General features: G+C 40.0%; 1 protein-coding gene across 6 annotated transcripts in view; it reads left to right on the top strand.

Annotated features, from left to right (window-relative positions):
• RORA (RAR related orphan receptor A) overlaps positions 1-23,680 on the top strand; it is a 379,776-nt gene that overhangs the window by 133,420 nt on the left and 222,676 nt on the right. Inside the window, exons 2-3 of one of the 6 annotated variants that reach the window (XM_035335968.1) lie at positions 17,958-18,029; positions 18,213-18,330. The exons of the other annotated variants lie outside the window; for them this stretch is intronic. Coding sequence (XP_035191859.1) covers positions 17,958-18,029; positions 18,213-18,330 — 190 coding nt within the window. The remainder of the gene's footprint in view (positions 1-17,957; positions 18,030-18,212; positions 18,331-23,680) is intronic. 6 annotated transcript variants of the gene reach the window in all.

Genomic DNA, 23,680 nt, shown 5'->3' with positions numbered 1-23,680 from the left:
AATATGGTGGTCCCATAATGGTTTAAATACACTGAATCTTGAAATTATTAAAGCAGAGTTGAATGACTTGACATTCTAAGACATTTTATACATGAGCTTCCAGAACCCAGATATTCTGTTATATTCTCAGATTTTAGAGAAGTGATACTTCACAGTCCAGTAAACTCAGATGGGTCATGCTCAGATGACCTGTATTATTCTTTATGACGTCTCTTTAACCCAATCTGTGCTTTATGACTCAATCCATTCACTATAGTAGGAAAACAAAGTAAATACTCCAAATGCAAAAAATAGATGACTTTTCTGAATCTGCCATGATAATTCAGAGGATTTTTTAGTATGTTCTGTAACTTGTTAAGTATGTAAAATAGGTTTTGAGAATAATATATCAAATCCACCAAGGTGCTAGTAAAATTAACTCTGGATATTTCCTACCTTCTGTATTGTTCCTCACCTTCATCATGTGTTTAACTTCTTCATGAAGGAACTAGTTTGCTATAGCTGATTCCGATAGCAAGGATTAATGAGTACTCCCATGTGAAAAACAAAGAATTTCAGTCAAGCCTCAAATGTTCAGCTGATTTATAATGAGCTGAGCTGATAGAGGAGCTTGCTCTTGTTCATCTCCAGAATGCAGTGGCTTTTTTTTTTTTTTTTTTTTTTTTTTTTTTTTTTTTCCCTCCAGGTAATCTGTAGGATTTAGAATTGTTACGGTGAAGCTAGTTTAGATCAGACAGATTTTGGCAGTGGATTGGGAATGAATGTTTTAGTCTTCCAACTGAAAGGAAACTTTTTTTTACTAAGCAAACTTAATAATTATGCATGCATTAAGTGAAATACTATTTTCAAATAGCATTAAATAACCAGTGTACAGTGTAATAATGTTGGCTATTTAGAACCATAGTTAATTGATCCTTGAATAGCCGTCTGAGAAGCTACTTGTGCTTCTCCCTTTGGGCAGAGGGGTGCTTTGAAGCCATTTAATGCTGGTCCAGTGAATTCTGTGCGTTCTGCAGAGCAGCACCCTCCTGCTACTTATCAAAATGTGGTTGATCACTTGTGACTGGATCAAGTTGTAATCTGAGTCTTTATTAGGAATACAGAGTCATTAGCAAGCTGCTGCTTTTCTGAGTCAACACTGGGGGAGCGAAGTGTTTGTCTGCATCCTGTTTTATTTATTTGCTCTTTGCAAAATGTAAAAGCATCATGACAATTTCTCCTAGTTTCCCCCTTGGGTTACTCGAGCTGAAGGGCCGATGTGGCCGTTCCAATGCAGGACCTGGGTTCTGATGGCTGCATCTTGGAAGCAGGCATGTAAGGAGAGGAGGGGTGGGTGAGGGCGTAGCTGGGAGCCAGGGGAACCGCGGGGCCTGGCTCCCTGCCCAGCTCTTCCAGCGCCACTCTGCAGGTGCTGCCGGCAGCGCCCCGTGCCTTGGGCTGCAGAGCTGGGGATGGGTTCCTGCGGCCCCTCCCAGCGCTGCCGGCACCCCCCCGCCCTCCCCCACTTAATCCAGCCATGTGCCTAAGTGCTCAGCGAGGGGGATTACTTTAAGTCTGCATATTTTCATCTTCCCTGCGTCCAGGTCAATTTACTGGCTGGGCACAGTGAGCCAGAAACTGATTGGTGTAGCGTGGTGCAGAAGCAGCCAGCTGAACTTTAATAAAAGGCAAGGCATCAATTTGAGAGGTTACTGTGTTTGCAGGTTCTCCTGCCGGATAAATCATAGGAAATCCAGGCCAAAATAAACAGCCAATTTTTCTTTTTTCCTTCCTTTGTGGCAAGGTGATTATATTTAAGGGAAGTGTAGGAATTTCCATCTTTCCAGTGACACCATATGAGAACCCGCTTAGCACTGAATAGTGACAGCAAATGCTGAAGTGGAAAAAATATTTTCATCCATCTGCACTAATCTTCTTTTACTCCAAGATTTAGAGAGAGGGGGGGAAAAATGAAAGAGTGGAATCAGAAAAATCTTAAAAGCTTGGTTTAAGCTTTTAGCTTTGCCAGCTCATTCCCTAGTCAACGAAGAAAGTGCCAGACTTCTGCATTTGTGGTGGGGATATTGGGATTTTAATAATTTGAACAGTGATGCCTGCAGACCTTATTACTGAAAATAAATAAATAAATATCAGCCTTCAAATATAAACAGAGGAAGGAGAAGTAATAGCTGGACAGAATTGATTCTTTTTTTTTTTTTTAAAGCAGACTGAAATACAGTGTACAAGTGGAAAGAACATAACTAGTAGCTTGACGTTCACAAGAAAACTGTGGAAGTATCCTGTTCTTTTTTGCTCCTACGTAATTTGTGTCTTGTTATGCTGTCAAATCACCCATGATCACCCATGTTGTTCTGAACTGCACAGATCCCTCTGCTCTTGGAACCTTGCCAAACTGATGACAAACATAGAAGGATTTAAATGTTGTGAATTATTTTCTCATTGCTTTTACCTTGGTAGATGTCACATTTTCAAGGACTTGTTCTGTACAATAGGAAAATCTAGGACATTTTACTGCTTTTTGGCATTGAATCAGACCTGAAAGTCACATGCTTCCTTAATCAGGGATACTTTTTCCTCCACCGTTGGGGGGCCATCCTTACAGATGTAAAGTAGTGCTAAATTTCTTAGTGGCACGTGCAAATCTTGTTCTAAAGCTGGAACATCCCATTCAGAATCTTAAGCAGAGAAGCAAAAATCAAAGAAGAATTCATAGACAATCTACTGACTGTTAAGAAAGATCTTTGTTGCTCTGGCACACAATGAGTGGATAACAAAATTGTTGGCAAAGAAACAATTAAGAAATGGACAACTTTACAGAAGTCAGTACCTCTCTTTTCCGTCAGGGTGGGTCAGCTAAAAATATTGCTGCATTTTTCTGCTGAATAAAAAGCCTGGGTAAAGAACCAGAGTTAAGACAACAGGAACAAAAACATCCTTTTGAGTTAATCTTTGGCAAAGTAACCCACCATTTCAAATATTTAAAATGTTCTTCTGGTTCAGATTTTTTTCCTCTCTCCACGTCTCTGCTCCTTTATTAATGTTAGCTGTGGGGTTTTTGTGCATTCCATTCTCTGTTCCTGTCTATTTCACAGGATATTTCTGCCTCCTCTTGGCTTCTGGGGAGCAACACAAATGTATCTCAAAATTGAGTTTTGAGGCTTCTACTGATTTTATTTTATTTTTTGTTTGAATGGAGGGTAGAATTTTCTTCATCCCCACTAACTAGAGTTTGTACTGATCAATGTTATAATACTTTGTTTTTCAAAGTAATGGTCAAGTAGAACCTGGCCTTGAACACCTCCAGGGATGGGGCAGCCACAGCTTCTCCGGGCAACCTGCTCCAGTGCCTCACCACCCTTTGAGTAAAGGATTTCATCCTAACATCTAATTAGATCTCCCCTCTTTTAGTTTAAAAAACATTCCCATTTGTCCTATGACTCTCTGCCTGTCATTTTTTTTTTTTTTTTTTTTTTTTTTTTTTAAATAAGCCCCCTTTTCAGTACTGAAAGGCTGCCTCGAGGTCTCTGCAGAACCTTTTCTTCTCCAGGATGAACATCCCCAGGTCTCTGAGCCTTCTCTTCATAGGAGAGGTGCTGCAGCCCTCTTCTGGACCCATTTGAACAGATGAACATCAATTGTTAAACATTGAGATTTTTAAGATCTAGCTCAGGAGTCATTCATTGTATGTGGTAGAGCTTGCATTCAGGAGGTAGCAGAGGGAAATTCTTTTGCTTTTATCCCAAACCTATGGGAAGTGAAACAATCCTCTTCTGGAGGTGGCGGTGGGGTATCAGCCAAGGAAAACAATCTTGCTTTTAGAGTTATGTAGTGCCAGTTGTAATTGGTATGTTGTTTTTGATGAAATCACTGTTTTCCATACTCATTTGTTTTTCATAAAAGCTTTGTCAACCTCTATTCTGATTTCTTTTGGTTCTAATCTGAGTCTTTGTGCTTTTGGGACAAATAGTCTGAAGGTTGATGTTTTGCCAAAATGAATACTAGAGCACTTCCAAAACGAATTAAAATGAGAACTAACGAAAGCCACTTTGCTTCTGAATGAGGAATCTTTCAAAGAGTTTAATGATCTTTAATGCATAGTAATTTTCACTTCAGTTAATTTGATTTAACTTGACTTGAATGAGGCTGTGCAGACAAGCACCAACTCCCATTGATTTTCTCTGGGACTTGAGCTCTTAAAAATAAAAATAAAAAAGTACTTGTGAAAGATACGATAAGGGTGCATTTGAAAATGTTAACTGCTCTTGTCCTTTGCTTAAGAAGTACTTAAAAATAGTGCATTTAGCTTTCATAGCACCTTTGACAGTTAAGCAAAATTGTAATAGAAATTCTTAAAATAGAAGTGTTTTTTTTCTCATCACGACGGGACACATCATGGTCACTCAGAAGCTGATGATGCCACGGGCTTGGAATTCAGCTCCAAATGCTGTAGCCCCCGCATATCAAAGTTAGTTATCCTCATGTGCCTAACAGATTTAAGTTGCTGGAAGAAAGAGCGTGGGAGAGGCTTAGTACAACATTTTCATTCCTTGTGCTTGTAAAAATGAGCTGGGTTCTGGTTTATTTACACCACGGATGGAGAGGAATAGAAGTCTGTGTATAAACAGCAATCATTACAGGCTATTTTATAGTCGTGAAAATCCTGGAATGCTTCTTCCAGACAGTTCTTAACGTGTAGCACAGCGGCTTTCTGAGAGTTTTATGACATCAGCAAACTATCACTTGATTCAGCTATTAAATGGAGCTGAACTCTGGCTGAAGCTGTAGAAATATTTTGCCTGTGATCCAGTGCAAATAAATGATGAGCTGGGAGTTTGGATTTATCTTGCTTGAAAGTGAATCCTTGAACTCACTTGAGGTGTTGATACTTCTCAACTGAAAGTGACATATAAGTCCTGTCTGCTTTAGATATGCAAGGTTTGTAGGTGTATGGATTGTTTTTCACTGTTGTGTTACTGTTAATTATTTGGGTGTTTATAGTTTATAATAGTCTGTATGGTGAATTGCACTGGATTAGAATTTCACTGAGCTATAACTGCTGCATGATAAAGTAAAGAGGAAACAACTAAGAAATAAGCATGATGGCAAATGAAGTTTGAGCTAGTGTGTGAAATGATAGCAAATACAGTTAGCTAACACTTGGCCGTGGACAATTGAGTAATTGGTCCTGAACATGGCTGGAAGGCCGTGCTCTTAATTACTAATTTCTTTCCAAGACAGAGCATCTGCTTTCTTTGTTTAGTTTTAATAGCCTGTGGTTGGCAGAATAGCTTCTGGGTTGTTTGTTTTGATCCCTGAAATACTTATCAAAGTCGTTTCTATTCTAATAAGCCATGTATCCGGATGCGGTGACTTGGGGATTATTTGCAGGGTATTGCTTTGTCTGTTTTTTGACAAACACAAAAGGTAATAGGGTATAGTGTTGTGAGGTACCTTGAGAGGTCATCTTAGCTATTCCTCAGCCTCAAGGCAGGATCTTTATCTGGAAAGCATTCCTAACAGATGTGTGCATTAAATAACTCCAAAAATGGATGAACATTCTGTAACTTCCTCAGGTCATCCACATCAGGTGTTCCTAATGTCCAATCTAAATCTGCTTTGTTGCAGTTTAAACTCATCGTTTTCCCAGGGTATCCTCAGGAGGCACAGAAATGTGGCAACTCCTCTCTTCAGTAAACTTTATCTGGAGACTTCTGTAATGCCTCTGTACAGTCCTCTGGTATCTAGACCATGAAGCAGATAGCATCTTTCAGTGTTTCCTGAAGTCTGTATTACCCAATCCTGTCCTCTGAGCTCTTTCCAGATGATCAGCGTATTTCTTTGAGATGCTTAAAAGCATCAGATCCTCCCTGGAATTAGGTCCAAACCAGTCTTTTCCCCATGTTTTTGTATAATTGCTCTTGCCAACCAAATTGAGTATTTTGCATTTGTTCTTGCTGAACTAATTTGATTTATTAAATAATAATTTATTATGTATCACTTCAGGGTTTGCTGAGATCACAGTTGGAAAGAGTGAGGATTCAAGTGACCCCTCCCACCTTTAGACTTTTTGCAGTTGAAGTATTTTCTCTATTGTGAAATACTGCTTTTAAATACTGCTGGTGAATGACTGTTTCCTGAATCAATACCATCAGGAGCCTAGACCAGGTGGCAGAACCCAGCTGCCAAGCATGTCAGTGCTTATTCCTTCTCCAGAGAATTGTTGGCCTCCTAATGTGCTCGGGCTTAGAGAGTTGGGATCCAATCCTTCAGATCTTTCTCTAAGTTTAGCTGTATATGCATGTCTTAGTATTGTACTGGAACTGATGAAGGCTCCCTTGCTTAAATAGGCCTGTACGCTAGTATAGGACTGGCTCATGATTCTTTATGTTGCAATCAGAGACTATGTCTCAGTATTATTTTTTTTTTCCCACCAATAATGTTAGGATTGATCAGTTACATAGATCTGTCCAGAGCTAAGCTAGGGTAAGTCATCTGACCTCAGAGTGGCTCTGCAAAATGAAATAAGGCCTATCAGCCTAGTCTTGACTGTTCTCTTCAAAAGACTCTTCAGTCTTGAGTTATGAGAGCCCTGACCCACGCTTGTCCTATCTATCAATGCAGTCACCATACTGCCAATAGGAGTAAAGTCCTTAGGGCAAAAAGTGTGCTGCTTCTTAAAACCAGTGTTTTAATTCTGGTCTCTCTGGTTCCTCTTGTTTTCCTGTTTGACAATCCTAGGTGTCATTTAGGGAAAGATAGGACAGCCATCTTCCTTGATGGTGTAGGGAAATTATCTTCTGGAAATGAGCTTCAATACCTCGTTTGAGCAGATAATTCTTGACCAGATGATTGCTCATTAAAAGAATTCAGCTTTCAGTCTTAATGTTGTCATCAGCATCTCTAAGTTAGAAGAACTGAAAAATGCATGTTGAGTGTAAGCTTGAAGCACTCCTCTCAGGGACGTAAGGCTCTTGACCTTAATGGGAATTGAAGATGGACTGCTTAACTGTAAAACACAAAGGTGAGAAAAATTAAACGGACTTGGCTATTTTATTGTGTGGCTTTTACACTGGTAAATGCTGAATTTTTAACTTAATATGAATCTTCATACTTCTAATTTTTGAATGATTATTTTTCCTAATAATGCTGTGGAAAAAATAGGTTTCCTTTACAACCATAAGCATTGTTCTGTGTCAGCACGCAGTGCTTCATGGATCACACTGCAATGAGCTGAGACAAGCAAAGAGTGAAGGGGCTAGGTACTCCCTTGGCTCTCCACCGGGCATCCTTGGGAGAAGGAAAAGAAATGGAGTTATCTGCAGTTAACACTGGGCAGAATAGGTGGCCAGGATAAAGCAGGTGGCTGCGAGTTGGTTACCTGGTTGTACGCTTCATGAAGGGGAAGGACTTCAAAGCAAAATACCTGAGGTTGGTCTTTCATTATCAGTGCAAGGAGGGGAGGAAAAAAAAAAAAATAAATAAAAAGAGCCCAAGCTTAAATATTGATGTATTCTTTTAGGCACTCTTTAAAAAAAAAAAAAAAAAAAAATCATAATCACTTCATGAGATGACTGAGGTGAGACAGTTTTTATCTGGGAAAAGCACGTTTAATAGACATTCCATGAGACAACAGAATAATTGACGACACTCCTCAGGTTTATTTTTTTAATTGAAAATCATATACACTACTTATATAAAGAGTATAAGAATATAAGTCTAGTTACATCATCAGTTAATTAAATAAGTAAATAAAATGAGGAAAGGAAAATGGCAAGATTTTGACCATGGCCTAAGATGGATTGTTTTCACAGTATTTAATAGAGTAGCATTTGTTTGCGCAAGCACCACAGTTACATCAGAAGTGTGTAGATTTCACACCTTGTTATGTTTTTGAATTACCGTAGAAGAGCAGTTATGATTAGTAAGTTGCTTGGAGTTAAATCACAGCTTTCTACTCTTCAGTAGCAGTTATTCATAGATGTAGACTGTGAATATGGGAACGTACTCAGTCTTAACTGTATTGTGATCTTCCGAAGCAAACATTGTGATGTGGTACAAGCCAAATCATTGCTTTTTGGCTGTTTTGCTTTCTTCCATTATTTCATCTTCCTGGTGATTGAAAGCAGGTCAGTGAAGTAAGGTACACGCTGTACAGCACACTGCAGATACTCAGCATTCAGCAAATACCCAGCTTATTACAGCAAAGCACCTACAGTACCAAGTCCAACTTTCTGACCTTTCTGTCCCTTAGAAATGGCCATTGGTGGTAGGGCTCAGGATGTCTTGGTTAGTGGCAGCCTGTAGTTGTATAGTAATGAGAAACATACACCCACCTTCTCTGAAAAAGTTCTTTGAAAAGAAAGGTGTATTGTAACTTGTGGCTGATAGTTTCTGTGCTCCAGAAATAATTGGCAGAGCAGCTGTTGGGATTTCCCATGGCTGCATGTAGTTTACTGACCACAGACGTTTGGATATTGATGGAATGATTAATGGATCCTTTCTCTTATCAAAGTTTGAATGACTTTAGTACTGTTACAAAGAAAATAAAAAATGTGTTGTAGTAATTCTATTAGTAATTAGATGGGAATTAAGTTGCTAAGCAATTACCAAAAATTTGTCAAAATATCTGCCAGCTCCCCTAGGATTATTTATGGAGGAGAATCAGGCCTCCAGTACTGTACAGAGTCATTTGTGATCTGCTGCATATATATCATCTCAATCTCAGTTTAGTAACTTCATTTAATTTAGTCAGCTCACTTGAGCACTACAACCCAGTTGAGTGTTCTCTCGAGGCCCTTTTAGATATGGCAGCCATACACAATGCAGGCTCTGTGAGCAGGGAGGGTTTCCCTCCTGCTCGGAGGAGGTGCTGTGTTCTTCAGATTGCACCAAGTTGATCTAGGATTACAAATGTGCGTGGTAAAATCCATAGAAGAGCAGTTTAATGGTAAGAGCTGACTTGAAGCAGCGCCAAAGTTATAATTTGGAACTGAAGGATGGTCTCCAGAAAATCCCCCATCCTGCTGTTATAAATTCACCTCGAAGGATGGTTGTGACTGGCTGCTGACAAAGGCTCCTGCTGGCAAAAGACATAATATATATTGCTACAGGTCACATAACGGTAAATGAACACTTACTGTCTCTGTGGCAACTGGATTGATTATTGTGTCCACCTCCGAACAGATCTTGCTTTGTTTTACAAGTAAATGCGTTTGCCCCTGCTGTGTTGAAGTCAGAAGATGAGTTCAAATACACAGAGCTTGAAGTGAAGACAGTAGTGATGTGCACAGGAGATAGTTTCAGCTTCTGCAAAATTACTTGTCATGTGTGTATATAGAAATAAATGACTGGGGATATATGCACATTGTTTTTTTTCTTGTAAGCGTGATTTTCTTTCCACAGGCCTACATACCTAGAATGTTATTCCAAGTTAGCAGAGAATATTTGATTGTCGGGTACTGACTTCACATTATAACCTGTGGTTTGATAAAAAGGTCTCTTGGTAAATACCATTTAACTTTAACACCCTTGAGAAAATCACAGATGCAATAACGTCCACTTAAGAAGTTTTTCAGATCGGAGCCTCTGGTGCACATTTCCGTTTACTAAAATGCCACGTCCATTGCCCCAAATGGGAATTTGAATATTTTCACGTTGAGTGTTTATTGCCGTGCAACCAAGAAGGCAGTGTCACCATAAAAGAATGACCATATGGATTTCCAGGATGTGAGAGGCACAGGTATGCACAAATCAGAACAAGCTCTGGTAACTGTCTCATTTGAGGAGTATCACATTTGAAATCACGGTTAATCAAGTGGGCCAAATCTATGTTGTGATTGACTTTCTGGCTTTTAACCTTCCGCAAGCTCTTTGAGGATGTGGGGTGGTGAAGCTGAAGTCCTAGCCATGCTGGATGAGGCACCCGCATCTCAGGTAGCAGCCTGAGCTGTTAACTGTTCTAAGGTAGCATATTTGTAAAATTCTTAGGAGTTTCATCTTTATACCAGCACAGAAAGAAAAATGTTTTCTAATTTGTCATGAAATACAGTTCTTGTGTTTCTGCCAGCCACAACTGTAACTTCTGGCAAGAGTTGGTTTGGACTGCAGTCAGCACTGCGATCAGGGAAAACGGAGAAGTAGCCTGGAGCTCGCTCTGCCACCCACCTCCAGAGCTGGGTCAGACATGCAGAGACCTAAGCTCTGAGTGTGTTGTGCACTTGCTCCCTGTAATAATGTCTGACAGGAGGTTGAGAGATACCATGTTTTGATGGAGACGATTTTCTTTCCAGTTAAAGGCATTCAAACATGTATTTCTCTCATGTTTATATGTGCGTATACATATACTTAATACCTACGCTTCAAAGGCAGGTACAGTTTCAGAGGTTGAGTCTGAGCTGTTTTCATGAGGGAATTTTTGGCTTCCTCTCGATCTCCTTGTTCAGGGTTCTACATCACGTTCTCGTACGCTACTGTGGAACATATTTGCAAGTATTGATTGGACTGAGGTGAAAACAGCACAGTACTGAATTTTCAAGGATGTATAAGCAGCAGCATGACATTTTCTGCTTCCCGTGGAGTTCAGCTCCACAACCAAGTAAAGACTGGCCCAAAGAGTGACTGAGCTATTTGCCATTTTTACATGCTGTATTTTCACATAGATGTTTTATTTTGTCCTGAAAGCATCTTTGTCTTTTTTTCTTTCCCTGTATTAGCTTGCTCTAGTTCTCTGGCTGACATCTTCCCCTTCATCCAGGTAACGTCAGAATGAAACCCCTTACTTTGTTACTGGAAAGCAATTTTTCACTAGAAACCTTCTCTGCCAAGTAATTTCTAAATGGCATCATTAGGTAAGAACCATGAACTACTAAAAAAAATAATCTTAGATTTAATTGCTTTAAAAGGTCTTTTTTCATGTGCAACAACAACTCCAGTATTTTAGGAACCTGGTAGTATATGATGTGAGGAAATGGAGACTTGAAGAGACCAGAGCAATCTTTAGAAAAAAGCAAAAGAAAACAAAGATGCTTGTCTGGATCTGTGTCAGTAGGAGGCCACTGTGGCCCTGCAGGAGTTAATTTGTTAAGCATGTTGCTGCTGGCATGCTAATTAGGTATTTCTTGAACCAAGGAACTGTCAGTTGCAACTTTCAGAGCAATTTTTTTTTTTTTAAGGCAGATGAAAGTTTCTTAACAAGACTATTGAATAATAAGGTTTCCAGCGCTTGGAAGAAATCAACGGTTTTGATGAGAAGGACCTTTGCTTTTGAGTTGCCTGCTCTAAAGGGAAGTTTTAGAGAGGTGGAAGAATGAGGGGAATGGAGCCCACAGCTCAAACCTTGTAGGATAATTGTTTAGGCTGAAGACGTCCTAAACTGCTTGCTGGTGCGAATGTGACTTTCAGGGATTGGTGGAGCTACCAATTGTGAATGGCTTTAAAAGTGTAAGTGTACAGATTCAGAGAGCAGGGTGATGTGCGTGCTTGTTGCATGTAGATTTCCTTGGATTATTAAGAATGTGCAATCCTTCACCTTTTTTTTAAAATATGGCTGAATAGTCATGGCTTCCATGAGAACAGAATTATTCATACTGTGCTATAGAAGACTTAAATACACTTCAGAGAAGTACACAGCTGTGAATTGAAGCCATCCATAAGCATGGTGTGTCCTAAATATGTTAGTGCAAACACTGCTTCCACCCTGTCGCAATGCTAGCTTTAGCACGTTCCTGTATTTCCTATTGTGCCCCCGGCCCCCCCCCCCCCCAGTGATGGATCCTAATCCCAGAGAGACAAATTAAGTGAACTAATATTAAAAAAAAATGCTGGAAATTGTTCTGTAGGATAAGGCAAAAATGGTTTCCTTTCCCTTATTCTTACATGCTGTTTTATTTCACATGCTATCTATTAGAATTCAAGTACTGTCTACACCAATTTCGCAGACATAGCGTGATTAATTTTGATACCATTGAAAAATCATTTAGGAGGTGTAAAAAAGATCATGACATTATATGTACTTCAAATAAGCATAACATCAGCAAGCCAGATAATTGGAGAAATATCATTTTCAGTAGTTTTTTTTTTTTTTTTTTTTTTTTTTTTTTCTCTGAGCAGTCTCCTAATTGACGAGGGCATACATCTTCTCAGGGTGCGTGAACAGGGCTGGATGGGGCTTTCTTGCAAGTGGATCCAAAGAATCAAAACAGCCTCCTCTCTGTCTACGCAGGTAATAATGAACATACATACCAGCTGTCTTGAACAGTATTTTACCCTAGTTTTCCATCTGGAATACTAGACTTACTGATTACTTACAAATAGCCAGCATTCTATGCACATAGAAACTGTAATTTTTAACGTCTTTCTTTTTTAACATGTAGGGATGTAAAATATTCAGATAAATTGCTCGAATCTATGTGATCCATTCTTAACAATTCAGTCTTCAGAGACCAAATGTTTAGCTCTGTGGTCAGAAATAATCTTAAGAAATCTAATGATTGTCAAGCTCGTCTTAAATTGCTTTTCTGTATTTGGAAAAGCATCATTTAGCTCAAATGAGTCCAAAGAGCAGGGAGAAAAATGTTTTAGTCTTAATCTCTTTTCAGAAAATAGTTCTTTCATATCAGGGTCATGGTTTTTTTTTTTTTTCATGTTCTGTTGGTGAGCTTTCTGCTTTTCTATCGCACTTAGAAAACTGGCAAGTACGTATTACTCTGACATGGTGATTTTGAGCTTTTTTTGTTTGTAATCCAAACTGGACTCACTTTCAAACTACCTTCAGACCCAGTGTTTGTAGAACTGGGGCAGTTTTGGATTCAGAATGTCAAGCTGTACTTCTTGGCAGTGATAAATGCTCATGACCACTATAGGCAGCATTCCTCTTGCAGACATCAAATTCAGGTGAAGGCTGAATTTGCCCTCGTTCTTACATGCTGAAAATTTTCAGTTGTTTGGATCAGTGAGTCTGTTTCAGGCATGTAGATGTTGCATTTTTTATTTTTTATTTTTTTCAAGGAAGACACTAATTGACAGTTATGCTTTGATGTTAACTGTAACGATTGAAATCTGGAGCACTGTAATTGTTTTAGCTTTTTACCCCCATCAAAGCCTTTTCCTGCTTTCTGAATCTTAAGTCTTTTAGAGAGTCTTCTCTTATTCAATGTAGTATCTTTGAATGCTGCCTTATGAATCCAGAAATGGTTTTAGTAGCTCCGTATCCAGTTAGACTTTGTAAGAACAGACTTTGAACTGGTGAATCTTTATTTATTTAAAGGACTTGGCCATGAGTAAAATGCGCTAGCAGGCATCAGTTTGCCCTGCCTATTGGTGGCAAGCGTGAGGAGAAAAGGAAGGTAAGACAGACTGCAGCAGTAGTAATTACCTAGGTGCTTGTTTAACCATGCAGCAAGTAATGAAGTCAGGCACTGTAATGTCACATCAACTACATTACCTCATTTTCTTCTCTTGCAGACACAGGGAGGTTAAAAATAATGAGCCTGTCTGCCTCTCCCCATACCCCTGAGCACATTGAATCACAAGCACCTTCTTTCTAAAACAAATTCATTTCTTGCTGCCTCCTTCCCAACAAAGACTTGCCCGTGATGAATACCAGACTTCGCAGCATATTTGTCAAAGTGGTGCACCTGTGAGGGTTCCAGCACAAGATAAATTTTGGCAGGCCGAGGGAGTAGGGGGAAGTACTAGGCAAGGAATAAATCTTTGTGTGTTGCACTGGACTGCGAATGAACATTCTCCTCCTAAGGATCGCCCCTCTGACAAGTTATGATAAATTACACTCTTTGTTGACACCTTCATCGTGTTATTTATGGCTCATTAATGGAACCGAAAAGGAGACTTGTAGCGCAGCAGGGGCATTGTACAGTGCTTTTCCACTACGCTGGAACTCAAAGAACAAAAAAGGGAAAGAAAAGGTGAAGTAATATATGCACGTGTGTACTCTTCACTGGAAAGAGCTAGATGCTGTGAGATACCAGTCCAGAACTGTAGCAAGTGCTCTCAAAAGCATTTGTTCAGTCCTCTTGGATGTCCCAGTAGACATTGCGTATGTTTGCCATGAGCTTTAATCTTTAATTTGTACATTTGTGCTGCTCTGCATGTTGCTGAAGTGTAAGATTATTAATCCTATATTAAGTGTCCAGCCTATTGCTCTGGACTCAACCATTCCTTGCTCCGCTGATAGCGTTCTTCCCCGTGCTTCCTATTACCCTCTTGCCAAGAGGGACATTCTGACATGGTGGTGGGTGAGAAGGAAGGATACTGAACTGATGCTGAAGGAGTGGAACATCTCTAAAACAACACAAAATGCTGATCTTTTTTTTTTTGGCATTGTATGCTTAATTCAGAGATGTGTTGTTTTGGGCAACCTTGGTGGATCCTAGCCCTCTGTTGCTGTTAAAGGCTAGGTCTTTTGGCCAAATGCCCTGTCGTGGCAGTATGGGCGGGCGTTTTCTCTGAGAGGATGTAGTGTAAACAGGAAGGGGGAGAGGTGCAAGATCTGAGAGGGTGGCTGTCTACACTTGTTATGCAAGAGGTGCCTGCAGGAAGCGTAGCTGAAAGTCATTGAGGGGGATGATAAAAGACAGAACCAAATCCTCTTGAGTGGATAAATAAGAGGCAGATGAACTCGCTTCTCTGAAGTGTGGATTTGATGCTGAGCTGTTCAAAATCCAAAGTTAGAAGAAGCTATGGCCTGAAGAGAAATAAAGTAAACTGAGTCATGAGATTGTCATTTATGTGTTTTTTTGAGACAGGGGTACCTTCAAAGGCTGGCCAAAAAAGAAGCATGTTTCACTATCAAAGGATTCTGTGATAATCCTTCAGCTTCTCGTTGGAGATACCATCTGAAATGTGCATATTTCCATAGCTGTATGAGCAGCATTAGTCATGCACTTGCTGTTTGGGCTCCTCTCTAGTTCTAAAGGAGCCAGGTCCTTCTGTAGTGGTAAGCTTGGGAGTTCCTTAAATCAGTCAGAGAATGACACGTCTCTCAGTATGGTCGAGAAGGAGGCAGTAGTTGGGTTGGGTTTCTAGAGATGTGAGCTTTGTTCTGATGTAGTTGCTTTACGTGCTTTGTGTAGGCATAATCAAACTTGTTGAACTTCAGGTGCTTTGGCGTGTCTCATTAGGTGTGAAATAAGGCTGCTCTTTTATCTGAAGATTGAGAAAGCAGTTATAGGGACAGGATGTAAACAGATAACATGGACCATGAAAATGAATTCTGCTTCTGATGCCCGTCCAGCCTCTCAGAGAAATACAGTTGCAGTCCCTTTATGCTGCCAGTTAAGGAATCTCTGCCTATAGGGGCGAACTCTCCTGTGTCATTCAGTTAGGGGAAGACACCCTATTTTGCAAGACTCTTTGTAGCTTATAGATAGCTGTTCTGTATGGGCTCCCCATGGCTGCTTATCGGAAGACAGGGTATCACTGAATGGAAAAGGGACCTTTGTGACAGAAACTATTACAGCAATTGCCGTTGTTTGTCTTTTAGATGTTACACTTGGTCATTTATTGTTAAGACTTGCAGACTGGGTGACACCCAGAAAAATCTACTTAGAATCCAAACCCTTGTTTAGATAGGTGATGATTTGGCCTGGGGGAAGCAGGGCCTTCGGAGCTGGCAGGAGCATGCAACTGCCAGCAGTGCTGGTTAAGGAGCAGGGAATGTTTTTGCACCTGCAGCCACTGGTTGCAGGGCTTGGCTGCGACACGTGGGTGCTGCAGCTCCGTGCAGGGGGCATGCTGAGGAGTACTGTAGCTTTGGAGCCAAGCTGGGAACATGGCAGCACTACTGTAGGGGTGCACGGCCCTGGATCCCGCTCATGGCTCCCCGTTGGTCCCGCCGTTCCCTGGGGAGCCTGCTTTTCTCTGAGGTGGTGTGGCTCCCCAGAGCCATTAATAAGACTTGAGGCAGCGTAGTAGCCTATGAGCACTGAGGCAGTGGAGAACGCTCACTCCACAGTGCCGCTCCCCGTGTGCGGGGCTGAAGCCGCCTCATAAAACCGCTGGGGGCGCACGGGCCGCGTGACCCGCTCCCGAGACCGTCGTGGCCCGCGCGAGCCCGGCGCCTTCCCGCCTTCGAGGGCGTGCAGCCAATCAGGGCCGCCGCCGCGCGCCCCGGTCGCCCGCCCGTCGGAGGGCGCTGAGGCGAGGCCGTGAGGGAGCCGCGGCCATGGCGGGCTCTGCCGCCTCGCTCCGCCGCCCGAACGGCGGGGTTGGGCCTCTCGCCGGCCGCTGCTGCCTGCGGAGCCTCTGCTGCCGCGACCGGGGTCTGCTGGCCTCTGCAGCGCAGCTTCTCAGTGATTAGTTCTTACCTGCAGGCCTGCCTTCTAACGGGTGCTGCTGTTTTTCATGTACGTTTCTAATTCCTTTCTATACGCTTAGTCCAGCGTATGTAGGACAATCTAAGTGGGGCTGCAGTCGTAACAAAGATGAGCTTAAAGGGTTGATGCTCTTTTTCATCTAGACAATAGGGTCATTGGGAGCAAAAGAGAATTGCACCCAAAATGTTAGCCCCCTTGCTCTATTCTGAATTGCAGCCAAACCCCAGGCAGCAATCTGTTGGTGACTTGCTCTGGCTGTAATTCCTCGGTAAGGAAATGTGGTGCTGCTAGTTAGGATGTGGTGGCCAACTCAGAACCTGGACCCAGAGTGTTTTGGTCTACCCAGATAACTGGTTACAGGATCCACCCCCCCCCCAAACGACACCACAGCAAGGTAAAACACTGAGGGAGAACCTGTACAAGCAGATACGCTTGGGTTTGCCACCTTCTTCCACACTAGATAAATTTAATGTTTAAATATTAAAAAATGTTTTTGATACATGTTCTGAGCTCAAATGTACTCTGGAGGGCTGGCAACCTTGGTGCTCAATGATTTGTCTGTTGTTGCAAAGCAACCAAGCAACCTGCACACTCTTGCTCACTTTCTTCCTTTTTCCTCTCCCTTTATGCACTGATTTAAATGTGAGTGCTGCTTATAGGCCTTTTTCTATACTTCACACCCCATGCTGCATTGCCAAAGCATTAGCAGCTACTTCAGGAGCCAGGAAGTAGAACTCTGCAGGTTGAATGTGAGCAAAGATAAGGAAATCATACAGGCAGCACAAGTCTGAGAAAAATAGATCCAGTGAGGAAAAAAGTTGGCAGCAGGCAACTTAGCACAGTTTTGAAAACAGCTGTAACTAGCATCCAGTTCTACTGAACTAGGCAGAACCACTTCCAGTACAGCATCCTGTTCCTCAATCTCTATCATTTGAATGGGAACTCAGCATTTAGCACTATTCTGTTTTGTTGTTTTGTAATTGTCTTTTTTTTCTTTTTTCTTTTCCACAATGATGTATGTTTTTTTAAAGTACTCAGAAAACATCATTACAATATTTTTCAGAGTATTCACTGATGGATTACCTTTCTCATTTTTGCAAGTTTTTGATTAAAAGCTGCATGTAGCAATTTGGGCCACATCACTAGCACAAGAAACAGGTCTGTGAATGAGGCACTTTGACTGAAATAGCCTTGAAGAGCTGCTGCTTCCTCATCACTCCTTCTGTCTTTCCTGGCTGTCAGATTTCCAGGAGTTTGACTTAACACGCTTAACAGATTTTTTATTTTTTTATGATTGCAGCATGTCATGGTGGGTATGGTAGAATATCTGTGTGATGAGCAGCTATAGTGAAATAATTCCAGTTTAATATTACATTGCAGTTTCTTTATGCCAACTTTTTTCTTCATTATTGATGGAACTGAAATTTTATGCGTGGTATCCTATCTCCGTCCCTAATAGAAAGGCATAATCTGAAAGTGCTTTTTAGTCACGAGTCATCTTGTTCAGTCTTTCACTGCCTTGGGATAGTTTTAGACTTAGCCATTTTTATTTATTATTAATCATATCACTGGGACATGTGAATTGATTCTCTGCATATTTGCATGTGCCTGTTGCCTCATTTCCAGATGTTGATACAAAGGCTTAACCATCACATGCGAAGACAGCACCATCTCTTGGGCTTCAAATACTGTAACCATGTGAGTCGGCTTCCCCTCTAATTAGTCTGTGAACTGGGGACTGGAGGTAACTCATGGACAACCGTTTACAGAATTTATGTAACCCTAACAGGCCTTAAATTCTTGGACTACTTAAACATGAATCAGTCACATACAGCTAACAACACACTCGTGATCTCAAACTTTGCTGCCTTTTTTCCACAGGCTGTGGAACTGTGTTCTTGTTTCTGTGACGTGAATAGAAACCATGTGCTCTGTAGTAATGAAGGTAGTGAAAAGAATGATAGCAGCACTGGTGTCTTACTGAAATTGAGCAATCAAGGTATATAAAAGCAAAACAAAATTCTTTAGTGGAGGGGTAACATTTGAAAAATGGTATTATTCTTGATAACAAATAGGAGAGAGCAGAATCGGCAGCTGTAATCAGCTCATGGGAGGTAAGTGCCACCCACACCATGAAATGTTGGCTTCAGTCTGAATTTCTGCTTTTTTGTTCTTTGTCAATTGCAAAGCTAAAGGAGGAGGGAAAACAACCTCCAAGTCAGTCTTACATAATACTTTGTTTTGTAAAGGTTCTACTAATCATGTCAATACTGAGCCTCTAGTAGCTAGTTTTTGGTAATTACATTGGAAATGCCCAGTTTGTACATAGTAATTCCAACTATAATTACCATGAAATTATATAACTACAAATTACTCTGTCATGTGGATGGCCTAAATAAGCATGTATAGTACCTGCTCTGTGATAACAAATTAGAATTACATGGTTGGTTAGCTAGTAGTAATACGAGATTTTTTGAAGTGGCCAACCAAGCTGGGAAGAAAGCATGTTTTTTTTTTGTTGTTGTTGTTTTTTTTTTTTTTTTTCTAACTTGTGGTTTAGATTTTCAAGTAATAGATTATTTCTTTCCCTGCTTAAAGGGAAAAAATAAAGGGGGGGATGTCTGACTTGGGGTTTATTTTTAATGAACATTTACATTGTATTGAATCATTTGCTTGGTCGCTGCCAGCTGCTATGTTTGTTCTCCTGGGTGCCTGCTGCTGCTTCTGGGGCATTTCCAGTTTGTGGTGTGCAGTGATTTTGAACTGTATGCACTGGACTGATTCACTTTTTTTTTTTCTTTTAATCAAAGAGCACTTTGTCCATTTGCAGGAAAAAAATAAGTGTAGAAAATAGCTAGAGTGATTATATACAGGTACTTTTTGCTTCCTTAAGTTTTCTTTGAGGACTGGAAAAATAAGGTGTGAAAGTCATGCATCATAAAAACAGCCTGCTCACTGTGTGGGAGTTCTGTTGCAAAACATCTGTACTGTAATTCTTTCTTAGAAATGATAGAAATGATGTCATTGTTTCTCTTTTGTACTTCATCTCTAATCTGACACATTGGGGAAGAAAGGCACGCTTAACAGAAAATGGTGGTACTGGGTCAGCTGGTCCAGAACTACAGTAGCTCAACATACAGCCTTACTCTGAAAGTGGACTCATGGTTCAAGCATGAAGGAAAGTTAGTAGGCTTCTTTTATGATGAGACCAAAGACACAATCTTGACAAGCACAAAACTGATGAAATACTTTTTTTTTTCCCCAAGAGTGCTGCTGTACTTATTGTAGTCACAGCCAGAAATGAAGTTACTGCTGAAAATGGCCTCTGCATCTCAGTGCAGAAGGTAGGGCTGAGGGAAGGAAAAGAACAAAAACTTCACCTTAGTTTGGGACTCTCTGGTGGGGGAAATTAATGACAATGGAAAAAAAAAAAACGTTGGCTGGAAAATAAAAATGTTGTCTTTAGTTCGGGCCAAATGTAGATGGTGTTTTTTTTACTAAAGCCCACAAGGTGGCAGCATGAAGAGGTTATTATATTACTTTATCTGTTATGCATGTTGTCTGGAAATTTAATGGGGGGGATTTGCCATGGAAAAAATGAGTTGCAGCAATTGGACCGTATTGAATATGGATTTTTCTTGTCTGACTGGACCTGTTTTTAAAACCATTGGGAGAAGACTTTATCTCACTAAAAAGCTTGTTTCATTTAATTTGATTGTTAATGATCTTAGAGTGTGTTGTAATTTGACCATATCAGAGACTATGTAACTCAGGACTTAGTTTTTATTGAAGGTTAGAACTTCTTTCTTTTTCAGCAGTAATTGAATCTTTGTGCAAAGATCATGACAACTGAGCTTTTTATCTGTAAGAATCACACAAACATGTAACTGAGACAAAGAAATGGTCACTTTTCACCCCAAGCCATTCTACCTGCAAATGTTAGGCTTTCTGAACTGTATTTTAATTCTATTGATTTGATTTGTGGCTTCTTTGGTCTATCCCCAAATACATTGCTTTATGAAATCAGCTGTTTGTTCTTATCTAAGTTTCTTCTGTATTTCTTGCAGAATCTCTTCTTTACCTTGCTTCCTATCTTGAGGGATAAACGTTTGTAGAATCAAATAGTTGCAGGTAGAGTTTGTGTTGTTTACACACAATTGCAACTCCAAATGCATAGCTTCCATTCACAACAGCTTGTTTTTGACAGTGTCATTTGTTAGTCATTGGAGTGGCAGATGAAAAGCACTAAGAGGGTTAATGAGTATCCCCGCAGATGGTAGCAGGCCCTTTGGAAATGGTCATGTTTGCCATTTAAATACTGTATTTGGTAGACATTCCCTTGAGTTGCCATGCCAAATATTATGCACTTCTCATTCCAAGCAGACGTGGAATGTGTTATATGCAAACATGTATCTACGTTAAAAAGGAATAGCACAGAAATTCTTAACCTGGAAATGATTCAGTTAACATTTTTTTTTGTTTGTCGTCTACCTTCTGCTTTTCTCATAGCTAGGTTCATCACTGCTTAATTCTTCAATGAAGACTTTTCCATTCTCATATTCTCCTTACTCTGTTCTTTGTGTCATTTCTTAAAAAAAAAAAAAATCCATCTTTCAGACAGTGCTGATTCGGAACTTAACAGTAGAATGGTTTGCCATGACTTTTTTGGTAATTGATATATTTTGGAAAGTTTGTATGAGAGCTTGTAGTAATTTTGGTTCGAGTGAATTCTACAATGAGCCCTTTGTTGTCATTGTTGGCTAGGTGCTTAGCCTAACTCCCATCAACTTTCCAAAAAAAAAAAATCCACCAAAAAACATGCATAATTACTTAGATTATTTAGGCTATCAGAAATGTTTCGAGCGAGTTTTATTGCAGATAACTTGTCTGACTATCTGAGCCATACTTGGAGCTGTTAAGAGATGTGGTAAAAAGGTAACTGGTGAACGTGTTTTAATCTGGAGCAGGATGGGATTTTTCAGCCATCTTGTTTGTATTGAATTTTTGTACAAAAGTGATGACAATTGTTAGGATATCTGTTGATGTGATGCGTGTTATGTAAAAAAGAAAAAGGTCACAACTTTTTTCTACTGCAAAACCAATTGCAATCCAGTGAAATGTATTAACAGTGGAGAATTTCTGTGCAAGTGTACCCTTTTATAGCATGTGCTCTTAGTCACATTTGCTCTAACACTTCACTATTAATACTCCTGAAATAAAGTTAAGTCCTTCTGAGAGAGTCAAGGTACTTGTTTAAGACCAATTTTTGTGTGATCGTTACATGAAAAAGGGTTTTGAACTTTTGTTCAGTCTTTGTTACTATTTAAAACTGGTAGCACAGAGTTCTTCCTCCACAAAGTTAACCTAGTATCTGGGGCTATGTTACATTCACTTGCTAACCCGAAGCTTTACCTGTACTACAGATTTACTTGACAGTTTTGTACTTCATAGGGCTGTGTAAATAACTGTATAAAACATCTCCAAGTTAATAACTCCAAAGTAATCTGAAGGGTTTAAAACACATATCCTACAGATGTAATACTTTACAATTCTACATGTATGCCACCTAGTCCAGTAGTTTTTTTCACATCTTCAGTGCATCAGCAGTTCCATTGACACAGATAACTTTCTTCCTGTCGATTTTACTTTCTAACTTTTGAGCCAAAGTATCACCAAAGCTAGAAAATTATCTGGTCCATTTGAAATTCTTTGGTAAACTGAGATAATAAATATGAGCCAGGAACTGGGTAAATCCTAATAATAGAAACAGTGTTACTTGAAAATGCTTCTAGTTAGTGTGTATCAAGGGACTGATTCTCGCCAGCCTCTTGTGGAATGGGATGCCTCCTCTTACTGACATCTTCATGTTACTTGATGATTTTGCCCTGTGTAGTGTGCCAAAGCTGTGATGAAATGACTACATACAGCAAGCAACTTTACAAATTGGTGTAAGGTTTTAAGGTTACTCTTTGGCACAACTCTTGTAAATAACAGCTGGGGAAAAAAAAAAAAAAAAAGCTATGTGGAAGTTTCAGAGGACAAGTAACAACTCCCTGGCAATACTAATGTTGTTTCTACAGCAACGATAACTTTTAAGTTTACCTGTTGTTTTAGACCAACAATAAATACTTCCCAATTTGTTCTTCTAATACTTAAAAATTCCAAGTCATCTTTGTGACGCTATCATTTTGATATTCTGCTGTGGTTTTCAAAAGCAGATGAAAGAGATGAGAACGCCTATGAATACTGGCTGTCTGCTATTGCTTTAACATACTACATCCTGCAAGACTTGGTATGAAGACCAGCCTACTTACCAGACTAAGATAATAGCTTTAATTGTTAATTTAGTGCTTTTCCCAGCTATGAAGCTTTATAAACACACTCAAAAGTTCTTGCTCAGTGTAACCTTGTTTCAAAACTACTGACTTGGGTACACTCAAGAATTTTATTAAGATCCTTCTCAATAAAAGAGATGAGAGTTCATATAAGACTTAACTGTTCAATTTCTTGAAAGTATTTGAAATTCTTACTTTTTATGATATGGCTTCACTTTGAATTTACCTGGACTTCCACGTTTCTGCTTTTTTAACTCTCATTCTTTCCATGCACATGTGTGCTGATGCGTTCTCTGGCTGCTTGCAACCACATGCTGAAACTGCCATGATCAAGTCTGCTGGTTGAGTTAAGAGACAAAATGCTGCTTTCATCCAGACAAGTAGCCTGAACAGTTCTCAAAGAGGGTGTAGTCCATGGCATAAGAACACATTGCTTCACTTACCAAGAAGGAGTCAGAATGGTCTCAGCTTTCTGCAAGGCTGTGCATTATACTACTGAAAGTCAGAGCAAAGTGACAAGTATGGCAGCTGCTGTTGAGAGGGAGAGAGAGGAATGTGAGACAATTTTCTGAGGTGACTGCTGTACCTAATGTAGGGTAGCTCTGCTTAGGCAAAGAAACTACTTGCCTGGGCTAGTGCTATAATGGAAGTATGCTTTAGAGGGGCTGGAAACTGAAAGCTGCCTACTGATGAAAACACATTTAAAGCTTGAATATGCCTTATTAACTCATAGTGTATTGTAATTTTTTATTTAACTGCTGGGACAGTGGTGTTTTTTTTTTCTCTTTAAAGTCTGTGTTATAGATGATATAGTTATTTTCAGAAATAAATATGGAAATTTTTCAGAAAACAAAGTATCGCGTATTCTGATACATACATATATATATATATATGTTACCTTATTGATGATTCAGAAAAGTAATTGAAGTCTATGGTTTGTTCTGCAAAAATCAGGTTATGGCCTTAGAAGAAGAAGGAGAATTCTCAGATTTCATGTTTTTGAAGTAGTTTTAG

This window comes from Oxyura jamaicensis, chromosome 10 (assembly GCF_011077185.1).
Source record: "Oxyura jamaicensis isolate SHBP4307 breed ruddy duck chromosome 10, BPBGC_Ojam_1.0, whole genome shotgun sequence".
Lineage (NCBI taxonomy): Eukaryota > Metazoa > Chordata > Aves > Anseriformes > Anatidae > Oxyura > Oxyura jamaicensis.
Note: the sequence above shows the minus strand (reverse complement) of the source record. Positions and strands in the feature narration are given on the sequence as shown.